We start from the raw sequence: 14,535 nt of genomic DNA on the forward strand, positions 1-14,535 counted from the left end.
GAACAGTTTCAAATTGCCATTGAAATATTGACTGAATGAATCATGGGTGGATGGTTATTCTGCTGTCAGCTCAAATTTAGCATATTTAGAATGGAGTTCTTCTTCCCAAAACTAGATCTTTCTCCTGACTTCTATTAGTTTCTATCTTCCAGGCTTCAAATCCTAAAGTAGTCTTTGACGTTTACTTCTTTCCTGTTACCTGTGAGGAAATATCTAATATATCCTTTCTTGGTAAAGTGAGATAATACTTGAAAATAGGCATTAAGGATGCCAGAAGACACTTATTGTGTACGTTATCTTTCCAGGGTTAGTCCTAGGGATGCAAAGATGACTGAATCTCTTTGGAATTTCAGTCTAATGAGGGACCTAGTCATATAAATAAATTATTAATACAGTGTGATAAGTATAACAACAATATGAACAAGTTACAGAGAAAAAAGAAGAGGGAGTAACTGTTGTGTGTGGTAGTTAGTTGCTAAGGAGAGCGGTAATATGATCCGAACTTTGAAAAATGAATAGAAATTCACAAAGTGGCTGGAGATGAAAGAAAGGTCTTCCTAGGTGAAGGGAATATCATGTGCAAGTTATGCAAGTGTTTGTGGAAGATGCATTTTGTAAAATTGGAGTAGACATGGGGAAAGATGAGTTAGAGAACAAGAAATTCCTTATATATTTTTTTCTAAATTAGTGCCAATGTTCTGTGATCAAGGCCCGAATAAGAGCGGTGGCTTCGTCCATAGAGAGGAAGGGGCAGACTCTTTATGGTTATATATTTGAGGAGCGATGCTTAGATTATGTTAAAATTCAGTGGCTTCTTGAACATAAGACAGCTCGGTGGTTCCCGACTTTAGAAAGTGGGTCTTACCTAGACCTATGAGTGCCCTGGAATTGCAACCACTATTTTATAAAACTTAGGTTTGAATTTCTTTCTTTAGCAGTACTTTTTAGCCTTTTATTTATTTTTTTGCCATGGACAATCTTTGGCAGTTTGTTGAAGCTTATGAACAACCCCTCTTAGATAATGTTTTTAACTACATTAAATGTAATCTACAAGATAACTAAGGTTATCAATTACTTTGAAATGCAGTTCCACCTGTTGGTAGAAATTGGCATTCCTGTGAGTCTAAGGTGAACGAAAACTTTATAACATGATTATACATTTAAGAAAGTAGAGCATTTATTGTAATTTTTTTTTTTTAGGTGCGGGCCAAATTTACAGTTGATGATTATAGTCACTATTTCTTTACTCCTTGTATCCTTACCCAATGGGTTCTTGGCTTATTCAGATATGATTTAGAGGGAGGTAAGTTTTGCTTTCCTGAGTTCAAATCACTTATTTTTCTTTAGAATGCCACAGGGTATCTGTGTTTGTGTGCGTATATTTATGCTCTATATTGTTTGTAATGGATACATTAAATGAGTATTGTAACTGTAGTATTTTAAAAACTGTAAGTAAAATAACATTAAATTTAAACATTAATATTAAAATTATTTATTATGCTGTCATATAAACTATGAGTATCACAATTAAAACATGATTTTGGGAAAAATGAAGTTATTATTCTTTGTAGCCAAAGCATGCGTAATATGCTTTTGGGATTGTTGTTTTTATTGACCAACTAGAGATAGTAATGCTTAATGTACACTTTAAATAATCAAAAAACTTACCAACTTATTAACAAAATAAATTTAAACTTTTTTTCTCTTTTCTTCTGTTTATCTGATGCCAAAATTATGGTATGTAGATTCTCATTCTCTATTTCTTTCTAATATTATGTTGAAAATGACTATTTTCAAATCATTTGAATTTTATTACAATTAAAGAAAATTTTGCCTTTTTTAGGATCTTCAAAACATCCACTAGATTACGTATTAGAAATTGTAGCGTATGAAGCACGGCGCTTGTTTCGTGACAAAATTGTTGGTGCAAAGGAGCTTCATTTATTTGACAGCATTTTAACATCAGTGTTTCAAGCAGATTGGGGCTCAGATATATTAGACAATATGGCAGGTAATAGAGTTTATATAAATATATAAATGTTATGAGAACTTTACAATTGTTTTTCGCACTAGTAGCATAATTTCATATGTCTAAAACTTTGGATAATTTTAATGTTACTTTTACTATAAGGAGCTGCTCTTTTTTGTTAGAGTTCAGTAATTATGTTCCCAATAAAATATGATGATGATAATTGTTTTCTTGGAGAAAAAGGGGTGCTGGCCATAGTGTTTAACATTTTCAATTCAAAATTGTATTTCCTGAAAGATTTTTACTAATAAAGTTTTTTAAATAGTTATAGATGTATGAAACTTAAAGATTATTGTGAAAATCTATAGTCAATTATAATGAATATTTCATGAGAGTAATGACCATTCTCATTCCTGTCACTGCTCATAATGTCATTAGCACAGAGTTTCTTACATATTCTTACCAGCTTCACCCACTGTTATGACAAACAAAGCATGGCAACATCCAGTCAAAGCAGCTGTGTCGCATTTGCAATTATTACTGCTTACTAGCAAGTTTGCTTTTTGAAAACTGCTGTGGAAGTAATGCACGTGATGAAAATCATCATGGTAAAAGGGCTTTTGATAAAAGAGGACCACATTATGGAAATATTTCCTAATAAAACTGCTTTCAAGCTACAAAATGAGTTTCTATTGTATTAGAGTGTAAAGCTAGGCTTCAAAAATATTTCATATAGTGCATTCTATATATGGTGCATTTCTAGATTTGATATTGGTCCCAGGGTCATAATTACAAAAACCAAAAGGAATCTTGAAGGTGAAAGAATGTTGAAATTGATAGAAGTAATTTTCTAGGTGCTGCTTGAGTTTTGGAATCAGGAAATGATTGCAAGAGAACCTAAGGTAGGATGAAATGCTGAGAGAAGCCTGCTAATAGCAGAGTTGGCTTGATTTTGAGTGAGGGTCTATGTCATTGTGGCCTGTTTAATGGCTTAGTGTGGAGAGGCTTTGATTCTTAAATGGTGCTTTTTCCATCTGAAAATTGAAGTAGCAGTGTCTTCTTGCAAAGAAAGTAGCATATTTTGGGGGCGTTAGATAGTATCAGTGTCTTATTGGGTATCCGAATCATTCAGAGTTTGGTATCTTTCAGAATCTCCTATGTAGGACTCAGTAAATGCCTTTTTCCCCTCAGTATTTTATTTTTAAATAAAGGATTGTACTTTAAAAAAGTATATAGGCTTGCTGCTATATGTTAGATATAGGCATATAGGATTTTCATATAGTGGAGTATTAACTTATTAAGAAAAATTTAATTTTGGAGACTTAAAGTAGATACATTCTTGTGTTCAAGAAACTTGTAAACTAATGGCAGATACAGATAGGAAAGTCCTTGCTTGCAGTGATTACTATTGCTGGTGTATTTAGATGCCATGAAGATTGATGCTAATAGATGTTAAACTGGTAATTACAATAGAGTATGAAGTGTTTTACCATTGATACAACTTTTCTGAACACATTTGGTGTAAATTCTAGATATTAAGGGTGTGGAGAGGAAGAGACTGATTCTTTTTTGAGGAAGTTACTTTGAAACTTTTCAAAATAAGTTTTTTATTTTGAGATAACTGTAGATTCACATACAGTTGTAAGAATTAATGCAGAGAGAGCAATCGCGCCTTGTATAATACTTGGTTTCCCCAGTGGGAACATCTGGCACATTCTAGTACAACATCACCACCGGGATATTGACAGTGACACACTTAGGACACAGGGCATCACCACAAAGATCTGTCCTGTTGCCCTTTCGTGGCCACACCCACTCTCCTCCCATTCCCTGGAAACCACCAATTTATTCTATTCAATTCTGCCATTTCAAGAATCTTGTTTTCACACAGAATAATACTCTGGAGATACATGCAGGTTGCGTGTTTCAGTAGTTTGCTCCCTTTTATTGCTGAGTGGATTTTTGGAAGAACTACCATTTCTTTAACCATTTACTTGTTGAGGGACATCTGGGTCATTTTCAGTTTGTGGCTATTAGGAGGAAAGCTGTGATAAACATGTACAGGTGTTTGTGTGGACATACATATTCATCTCTCTGGGATAAATGCTCAAGAGTGCAGTTGTAGGGTTGTGTGGTACTTGTATGTAGTTTGGTTTTCTTCGCGTTTTTTTTTTTTTAAACCGTCAAGCTGTTTTCTGGTGGCTGTATCATTTTATATTCCCATCAGTGATATATGAGTGATGGAATTGCTCTGCATCCTTGCCAGCATTTGGTTTTGTCACTATTTTTTTATTTTAGCGTTTCTAATTAGTGTGTGTTGATATGTCATTGTGGTTTTAATATGCATTTTGCTGACAGCTAATGAAGTTGAACATATTTTCATGGGCTCATTTGCCATCGTATATCCTTTTCAGTGAAATGTCTCTTCATGTTTTTTGCCCATTTTCTAATTGGATTGTTTTATTTTTTTACTGTTGAGTTTTGAGAGTTATTTATATATTCTAGATACTAGTCCTTTGTCAAATATGTGGTTTGCAAATACTTTCTCCCACTTTGTTGCTTGTCTTTTCATCCTCTTAGTAGGGTCTTTCATTGATAAAAAAGGTTTTAATTTTATAAAGTCGAACTAATTTTTTATTTTTAAGGGTCTTTAGGTGTGAAGTTTAAGAACTCTGTCTGGTCCTAGATTCTGAAGGTTTTTTTTGTAAAAGTTTCGTAGTTTTATGTTTTAATTCATGGTCCAATTTGAGTTAATTTCTATATAAAGAGTGAGGTTTAGATGAAGGCTTATTTCTTTGCCTATGGATGTCCACTTGCTTTAGCACCATTTCTTGAAAAGGTTATCTTTCTGTCTTGAATTGCTTTTGCATCTTTGTCAAAAATTAGTTTTGTTGGTCTGTTTCTGGGTTCTTTGCCAGTAGCACACAGTCTTGATTACTGTAGCTATATAATAAGTCTTGAAATTGAGTAGATTCATTCCTCCTGCTTTATTCTTTTTCAAAACTGTCTTAGCTATTTCAGTTTATTTGCTTTTCCATATAAATTTTACAATAATCCTGTTTATGTGTATAAACAATATTGCTAAGATTTTGTTAGGAATTGCATTAACTCTATATATGGGTTTGGGGAGAATTGACATCATTATTTTGAATCTTCCAATTCATGAACTTAGTATATTTGTTCATTTATTAAGTAGTCTTTGTTTTCTTTCATGAGTTTTGTGTAGTTTTTAGTATACAAGTCCTGTACATATTTTGTTAGATTGACACCTAAGATTTTAATATTTTTGAGCAATTATAGAGACTCAAACTGTGTTTTAAAGGCTGAAAATATTAAGTGAAGAAGGTAAAGGAAACAATATGTAAAGAACCAAAGGCTTAAGAAAGCCAGAGCATATAGTGAAACGGAGAGGGAGACAGGAGATTCAAGCAGTCAGTGGAGCCAGATTGCAAAGGGCCTTGATTAGGGTATGGTGTTTGTTTGCTTGCTTGTTGGCAGTGGGAAGCTATATGTCATATCAGAGTGGTGTGGAACAATCGGACTTTGTTTCTGCGTGTGTTACTCTAGTAGCAGTGAGGATATAGTTGAGGAGGTGGAGACTTGTCACAGGGATACAAGTTAGGAGGCTACTGCAATAGTCCAGGTGAGAAATGATGAGATGTAAAGATAATGAGTTCCATATTATACAGGTATTTGAATATTTGCAAGCTTTTTGAGTGTCTTTTGGGAATGTACGTAAAGTTTATCAGCTCTGTGGAGGAGGCAGTCATATTTGTCTTACTCAGTACTTACCTCTAACAAAGTACAGTGTTTAAATACAGGTGTGTGATAAATAAGTGTTTAATAAATGCATGCATGAATTATATTCTATTAAGCAATTGGAAATAATGGGACTAAACTAGAGCTTGGGAGACTTTCCCAAGGGATAAGTACTGAATGTGTTTTTTGGTATATAGTTGATAATTTAATCCTCAGAATAAGATTACATAATTCAAAGAAGTGTTTAGAATTCAAGAATAGCAGTCTGAATTTGATCCCATGGAAAATAAACATATAATGGATAAATAGAAAACTGAAAAGAAGTGGTTGTGGCTTGGTGAATGTGGTCGTATAAATCCGAGGAAAAAAGCTTCAATAAGGAAATGCACACAGTCATGCTGGAGTAATGACTGCAAAAATGATTTGGATTAGTGCTGTGGCCTGCCTGGCCAGGAGGGCTTGGCCTGAGGCGGAAGGGCGAGGAGATTGAGAAAAGACCGGGAGACAGGAAAGGTGGGATTGGGAGGTCCATTATCCACGGATGGCGGAGCAGTGGCACAGTCTTTATTTCACACACAGTTTTTATACAGTGTTAGAACAGTTGTTTATACAAACAAGTATTAGCAGAACAAGCAGGTATCAGTAGAACATTTTGTTTTGTGTATTGGCCAGTTTGTATGTCTGGCTGCATTAGTGTTATCTTATACTTTCTGGGAAGATGTTGAGGCCAGGCTTCCCATGGGAATTACCTTGCAGGCTACAAGGCCCTTGTCAGCTTACAGCCAGCTCCCTACAGATTAGGGCAATATAGAAGATAATGGAAGAAAGATAATGAGAAGATAATGGAAGAAAGATGAGAAGATAATGTAAGAAATGTGATGGTAAATGAGAGAAAAGGAACATGAAGTAGCTTGGGTCTGGGGAAAGTAAGGCTGTTGTTGAGCTGGGCATATGACAAGGAGGGTACTTGATGCAGCAGTCTCCCAGAGGAATTGGGGCGGGGGGAGTTCAACAGAATGGTGAACAGATTTTCCTTATGTGGTAACAGGAACATTGCTCTAGATAAGTTTCAGGGAGGTTTGTGGGATTTTTGTTGTCTAATTAAAATTGGGTTATTTTATTTTTTTTATTTTAGAAGTTAAGGCTGTTGGTGGTATTAATAAGTTTATGTTGTTTCTCAAGGAGGGTTTTGAGATTATTTTATTTGCCAATTTTATATGTTGTTTTTAATCTATAAATTTTATATAGTGATTTTGGAGAAGGATGAGACAAACAGAGTAGAAGGGGGAAATAGTAGGGGAAAGAAAGTTAGAAGGAAGCCATTTTGTGGGGAGGAAAGAGAAGTAGGGTGTAAACATAAAATAGGGATCCCATCAGTTAGTTTTCAGGTGGAGTCTGATATAGCAATTTAAGTCTTTGTTGTATCTTCACTGATCTTATTGATCTTCCAAGGCACACTTTAATTTATTGTTGCCTTTCTGGGGATAATCTTATTTGGACTGATTAATTTAAAAATGATTTAGTGAGCAATGTATTTACTGATGCTTTCATTACAAATAACACATATAAAACAAAATATCTTTTATTTCTACAGATAGTTTCTATGTTACATGGGGAGCCCGACATGATTCAGGAACAAGGGCAGCCCCAGGACAACTGTTGCCTCCACATGGAAAACCACTTGGAAAACTAAACTCTGCAGATTTCAAGGATGTTATTAGAAAGGTATAATATGAATCATGAATTTAAATTGAGATTTGGTTAATGATTATAGTCAATGTTTAGAATATTTATTGCAAGCTTTTTGAGGACGCGGAGTAAAAGAATATAGAATAAACAAAGTTGGGTTTTATCTTTTAAAATTTAGTTATTTGTGGCAGATCTAATTAGATACACATGTACTTACACAGATATATGTGAAATTGCTACGATTTATGTTGGGAGAAGGTATCTGATGTTGGAAATATTAATGAGGGTCAATGTTAATTGGGAAAACATCCTAGAGCAGTGGTGTCAAACTTTAATGAGCATCAGAATTACCTCCAGAACCAGAACTGTGCTGATTCCTGGGTTTCATTCCAAGGAAGTCTGATTCAGTAAATGGGACTCAAAGAATTTGAATTTCTAACAGGCTCCCAGAAGATGTTGATACTGTTAGTTCACTGAAACTTTGGTAGCACTGTCCTAGAGAATTTTTTTTAAGTTTAACTGTACTAAAAAAGAAGAAACAATATTATATAATTGCTTTGAGAATTAATATTTATATTGGAAGTTAGTGTGGATTTTATGTCAAGAAAAATTTTTTATGGTCTGGTGAACATATTGACTTGCCTGGTGCTGATATGGCAAAGTTTGGGGATGTTCAAAGGTGCTAAGCTCTGTGGTCTGGTTTCTTCTCTCTCTCCCTTCACTCCATCACGTAGTTCCTGGCCCGGCATAATACTATCTGTGTGTGGACTTTTGATTCATTCCCAAGCAGTGCATAAGAACAAGAGTTGACAACAGATTTTTAGGCACTAAGTTTCTAGCGTTTTGGCATTGTTTATGGTCTGTGTACCGTGGCTTGATTTGTAACAAATGGTGAAATTTGAGAGCTTTTGAAGTTTTTATAATTAACTTGCTGTCTCATATTGCTTTTTACTGCTGGCTAGTAATGATGTCCAAAAGTAACCGAGTATTGTGGACCTTGAACTTCTTTGACGTCATATAAGTCTTTCCTTCGAAAGTGGTATAAAGATGGATTACTAGATAGATAAAATGTAGAGGGTGAGATGACAGGTATTCACTTAACCCATTTTCTAGAATGTATCAAAAGTTAATACCTTAATCTAGTTAATTAACATTTTTATTATGTAATTGGGGCTTATATTCATTGTAAAATATTCTTTGTGATTTTTTAAAAGGGTCTTATTCATTATGGACGAGATAACCAGAATTTAGATATCTTACTTTTCCAAGAAGTCCTGGAGTATATGTCTAGAATAGATAGAGTGCTGAGTTTTCCTGGAGGTTCACTTCTGTTAGCAGGACGCAGTGGTGTGGGTCGTCGGACCATCACTTCTTTAGTCAGTCATATGCATGGAGCAGTGCTGTTTTCTCCAAAGATTTCCAGAGGATATGAACTGAAGCAGTTCAAAAATGACATCAAACATGTGAGTTATTCACAATCTTTTGCCTCATTTGGTTTTAAATCACAATTAATGTTATTCTAAAAGCCTAAAGCCCTTTAAATCTCAGATATACAGTCTTTATTTTAATTTTGATTATTTTTCCCATGATTAGTAGAAAATCGTATTTTTAAGTACAGACAGGAAAAAGATTTCATTCCTGTTAGGATTTCTAACTTTCAGGTATCCCAGAATGGAATGTTAGATGGATATGAAAGAAACAGAAGGAAGGAATTTATATAGAACATATGTGGGCATACAGGCATATATAAAAATTATCTTGTAAGTTATATTTTACTGTCCTAGCTGTAAAATAATTAAAATTTCCTCCAAATAGTATTTGTTTATGGGCTGGGTTTACTTTCCAAACTATATAGCTAACATTTGATTTTCAATTTTGATTACCCTAAAATAAATAAATAAATAAATAAATAAATAAATAAATAAATAAATAAATAAATAATATGGCTTAGTTTACATACAGAATGAAAGTTTTTAACTATGGCAAAAATATTCAATAGGTACCAAAATAAATTTTTTTATTGTGCAGGTGCTGCATCTTTCAGGTATTGAAGCACAACAGGTAGTTTTACTTCTTGAGGATCACCAGTTTATATATCCCACATTTTTGGAGATGATCAATAGCCTTTTGTCTTCAGGCAAGTAAATGGTTTCTTTTCAAAGAAAATGAAAGTACCTACACATGCTTAGATCTGGAGAATTTAGAGGATTGTTTTTATAAAACCAAGATTGAAGAATATGTAAAAATGATTGATATTGAATATTGGTGGATATACTGAAAAATTGGTCCTCTCATTCACTTTTGGTGGGACTGTTATCTGTTATAACTCTTTGGGAAAGTTATCAACCAGTACTTACTTAAGAAAGGTGCCTTGTCCTTTGATAGAAAATTCTATTATCTGTAGAAATTTAACCTACAGAAATAAAAAAACTAGTATGTAAGGAATATGTAATATAATTTGCAATAAAAATTTTGATAAAATCTCACTGTCCATCACTACTGGAATGTTTTTATAATTATGGTATGGCCTTAATATGGACATATGAATACAGATATATCCCAAATATATGATATCTCATATATCCCAAATCATGTTATACTTCTGTTGTATCTGGAGCCGCCTGACCTTTTCGATGGTTTCCTGGGAAGGATTCCTGCAGTTTCTCATATTTCTTCCTTTCCTGAAGAATTTATGCAATTTATTTGAATCTCTTTATAATGAGTATCACTGTTAGTAGAACTGGTGTGTTAGTGGCATAGTTTTCAAGTTAGACCAAGAGTATTTTGTGACTTAAGTACAAAATAAACCTTGTTAAAAGCTAGTTTCAACTGTATGGATTGTGGAAACCCGAGTTCACCTCAGGTTTTAATAAATATTTCTTTTGTATCATGCGATGTAGGCTTTGGATAAAACATTCTTTTCTTCAGAATTCAACAGTTTTGGTTGAAGAAAACATTTAATTTATAATATGAGGTATCTATACTTTAGTGCCCAAAAGAGAAGTACAAACCAGGAATCTAGTTAGCTGAGTGTTAAGTTGATTTATGTTAAAGGGTTGAGGGGTAATGGAGTAGTGAAAACGGTAGTGCTTGAGGAAGCTTGAAGTGTTTGTGGTCTTTTTGTGGGATAACCTCTTTTGATTTTTAAAGTGCATATTTTATTCTTGCATATTGCTAAAGTTGTCACTAGATGGAGACCTTGTTCATTTTGGCTGAGATACATTAATAGTCCAGCTCTAAAGTTTTGGGTTTTTTGTTTGTTTTGTGAAAGCAAACATCCCGATAAGCATTAACCCAGTAATTACTGTTTTTATCTTAACATAAATTGGTCTTTATTATCAAGATATAACTGGAAAAATCATGAGTAAACTTAAATTTTGGCAAAGCTAAATTTTGCCAATATTTTTGGCGAAAAATGTATTTGAAAAATAAAGAGAAAGTACTCAACAGGCCTTTGTCTCTTTTTTCTATTTCAAATTCTTATTCTCTGTAGTGTATAATACGTAAATAGAGCCAGCTTTCTTTGTTGAAATTACAGAATGAAAAGTATCTTGATATGGCTGCAACTCAGAGAAAGAAATAGAGCAGATACTCGTATATATGTGCATGTGTTTGAATATGTACAAGTGCGGGGAATGGCGAGTGGTCTGATACCTCTTAGTTGAGCCTAAAGAAAAGTAGGGATCAAACTGTGATTGGCCCTACATGAGTGCAATGCTTTGGATTAGAAAAAGAATTTTCACCTAATCTTATAGTTTCTTATGAACTATAAATATATTGGTTTAACAGATATTTATTAAATAGCTGGTATGTGCTAGACCCAATGCTAAATACTGGTTTTAAACTAGATTTATACTGTAAAAAAGAAAGGCATGGTTCAGTCCCTCTATCAAATGCTTGTAGACTTTTTTTTTTTTTAAAGTTTATTGGGGTGACGATTGTCAATAAAGTTACATAGGTTTCAGGTGTACAATTCTATAATACATCATCTATATATAACGTTGTGTGTTCACCACCCAGAGTCAGTTTTCTTTCCATCATCATATATTTGATATGCTTGTAGTCTTAATCAACTTTATTTGCCTTTCATGATTCTGTTGCATATCACTAGTCTGTGGACTAGTTCTCCTGATAATCTAGAACAAGTTCGTTCATTCATTCATTCATTTATTTAACAAATGTTTATGCTCCAGATGCTTTGCTAAGAATGCCCTAGGGTAATAATGAACATGATCAAATATTTGTCCGCTGGGACTTCAGAATCGAATTGGGGAGGCATTAGATTATTAAATGTTGTGATAGATGCTAGACAGTGATGTATTTGGATGTTATGTGAAAAAGAGTCCTTTACTTAGCATATCGGTAGTCAGGAAAAGCTCATGGGCATAGCAGCTGGCCAAGTAGTATCTTGAAGGAGAAACAGTAATTTGGGGGAAGATAAGGCAGAGGAAGACTGTGGGTATATACTACAGGAAGAGGGAGTATTTCATTATGTTTATGGAACACAAGAAGTTCATTGAGGCAGAATACAAGGTTTGTGGCGGAGGGGTGAAGAAGAACCAAGAAAGGTAGATAAATGTTTAGATTATGAATTATCTTGAATGGTTTGCTTAGGAATTTGAATTTTATCAAATGAAGGGAACAGATGTAGATTTGTGAGTAATATACAGGTGACAGTATTTGTGTATTTTTGGAAACCAAGATTGAATAAGGACAGATTGCTTAAATACAAAAATAGAAAAAAAAACATTGTGTATGTAAAATGTGTTTTGAATTAGTATACTGCAGCTAATATTCAAAAGAAATGTAATGTTCTGTAGGTGAAGTTCCTGGACTCTATACTCTGGAAGAATTAGAGCCCTTGCTGTTGCCGCTTAAAGATCAGGCTTCACAGGATGGTTTTTTTGGACCAGTTTTCAATTACTTCACATATAGTAAGTGACATATAATTCATTAATCAATTCAAACTCTGGTTCATGCGGAATAAATATTATTTAATTTGCCTTATTTTCTATAGATTGCAAAGATATCTTAAATCTTTAGTCCAGTTGGTAATTTATACTTCTTTTTTTGTGGAGCTTTCAGGAAGTAACGCATAAGTAGCCTAAAGGCTAACCTATAATAAAAACATGTTAGCAAAATTTTAGCAAAAGGGAAGCATGAAAGCATGGAATTGTTCTCTGGAATATTTACTTTGCTACCTTTGTTTTCATGTGGTAAAATTAGTGCTATACCTCCTATCTAGAGAATTAATGATCTGTTTATATTGTGCCAGACTGTAGATTTTTAAAAAATGAAAAAACCTGTTACTATTACACAAAAACTGTTTTATGTGCACTGTAGATATCTAAAATCGAGTAAGTAAAAAAATAAGTCAATAATAACACCACCCAGACATTATTACTACACTTATTTTCTTTTTTTCTTAAAGAACATTATTGATGAAATAAAGTTGTTAAAGAGCTTCCTTCTCGTCTCTCTCCTTCAAGTTTAGAAGGAAATTCTACCATACCTTTAAGAAACAGGTCATCTCAATGCTGTTTTAAACTGTTTTAGAACATAGACAGTAAAGGAAGTTTCCAAATTCCTTTTTATGAAGGAAATACAACATTGATATTGACACAAGGAAAATATATTTCTTCTAAAAGTAGACCAAAGATCAATTTGTCTTGTGAATATTGAAATAAAAATCCTTGAAATAGTTACAAAATAGAATCAAGTATCACATTTGAAAAATAACATACAAAATAGCAATATAGTATATACACCTATCTTCTTCATGAATATCTTTCTGGATCTTTTTTGTTAGTATGTGCGCGCACACACACACAAACACAAGTATTTTTTAAGCAAAATAAAAATCATACTGTAATACTGTTTCATAGCCTGTTCTTTTAAATAAATAGCTTCTACTCTTTCATTTCAGAAAATTTTAACCTCATAAATCGGACCCTTTGTAGGTTTTCTCAATTATTATTGTTGTAATATTCCATAATTATAATTTTCTTACATATTTTTTTTTAGGAATTCAACAAAACTTGCATATTGTCTTGATAATGGATTGTGCAAATTTAAACTTCATAGTTAACTGTGAGAGTAATCCAGCATTGCATAAGAAATGCCAGGTGTTGTGGATGGAGGGTTGGTCAGATAGCAGCATGAAGAAAGTAAGTTTAAATTTAAATATGGAAATCAAAAAATAAGCACATTTTCTTTTTGAAGTTATTGATTTTCACAGCTTTCCTTTGGTGTTTGGTGTAATATTGCCTTAATTGTGGCATTGAACATCTTTCGTATGTTTGAAAATAACTCTGTTTTCTTCATACCCTTGTGTGATAGTTTAGTTGTATCTAGAATTTCAGGTTGAAGATTATGTTCTTAATTAAGGACCACAGAAATATTTATTGTACCTTAAAAGTTTTAGGCGCTTTTATTAACTAGCCTATCATAGGCTAGCTTATAATAAAAACATCACAGTAATAATTTTAGCACTTTTTTTAAATTAAAAAAGTTAATTCATTAAAAAATCTGTCATTGCTATGCTATATGTTTGGAGGGGGATGATTTAAAGTGTGAACTCAGCACCATCTTAACTGTAAGCCTCTTATATTTCTTGATTTGGATAAATAATAATTTTCCATATTGTCTCTTTGATATTCATATTCTCAACATTCATTTGTTTGTTTTTGTATAATAGAAGTACAGATTAATAATGTCTATCATGATTTAGAGGAAGGAGTGTAATTTGGGATAATAGACAAAGTTTTACAGATAAGATGGTATTTTAGTCAGATTTCAGTAAGTAGATAAAGGAGAGGAGAGTTATTCTAGGTTAAGGAGGTCACAGAACAAGAGCCATTCTTTGAGGAGTAGTAATTACTGGGTGCTTAATATGTGCCGCAATTCTATATGTTGGGGATATAGCCAAGAAAAAACAGAGAAAAGTCCCTGCCCTCGTGGAATTTACATTCTTTGGGTGATATCTGGGGGAAAAGCTCTGTAGATAAAGATTCTGAAATAAGAGCATGACTGATGATTTTGCAGATTAGCAAGAAGCTAGTTTATAACAGTGATTAATGGGGAGAGCAGTTGGAGATGAGGTCAGGGAAGTAATAGGA

At 33.3% G+C, this 14,535-nt stretch overlaps 1 protein-coding gene across 3 annotated transcripts in view; it reads left to right on the top strand.

Moving 5' to 3' along the window:
• Positions 1 to 14,535, top strand: part of DYNC2H1 (dynein cytoplasmic 2 heavy chain 1) — a 290,945-nt gene that overhangs the window by 70,559 nt on the left and 205,851 nt on the right. For 2 of the 3 annotated variants that reach the window (XM_033120671.1, XM_033120672.1), the window contains exons 46-52: positions 1,201 to 1,303; positions 1,844 to 2,011; positions 7,323 to 7,453; positions 8,632 to 8,880; positions 9,446 to 9,554; positions 12,238 to 12,351; positions 13,442 to 13,584. In XM_033120671.1, coding sequence (XP_032976562.1) covers positions 1,201 to 1,303; positions 1,844 to 2,011; positions 7,323 to 7,453; positions 8,632 to 8,880; positions 9,446 to 9,554; positions 12,238 to 12,351; positions 13,442 to 13,584 — 1,017 coding nt within the window. The remainder of the gene's footprint in view (positions 1 to 1,200; positions 1,304 to 1,843; positions 2,012 to 7,322; positions 7,454 to 8,631; positions 8,881 to 9,445; positions 9,555 to 12,237; positions 12,352 to 13,441; positions 13,585 to 14,535) is intronic. The other variant, XM_033120673.1, reaches the window with a different exon arrangement.

Source organism: Rhinolophus ferrumequinum, chromosome 11, assembly GCF_004115265.2.
Source record: "Rhinolophus ferrumequinum isolate MPI-CBG mRhiFer1 chromosome 11, mRhiFer1_v1.p, whole genome shotgun sequence".
NCBI classification, from domain to species: Eukaryota; Metazoa; Chordata; class Mammalia; order Chiroptera; family Rhinolophidae; genus Rhinolophus; species Rhinolophus ferrumequinum.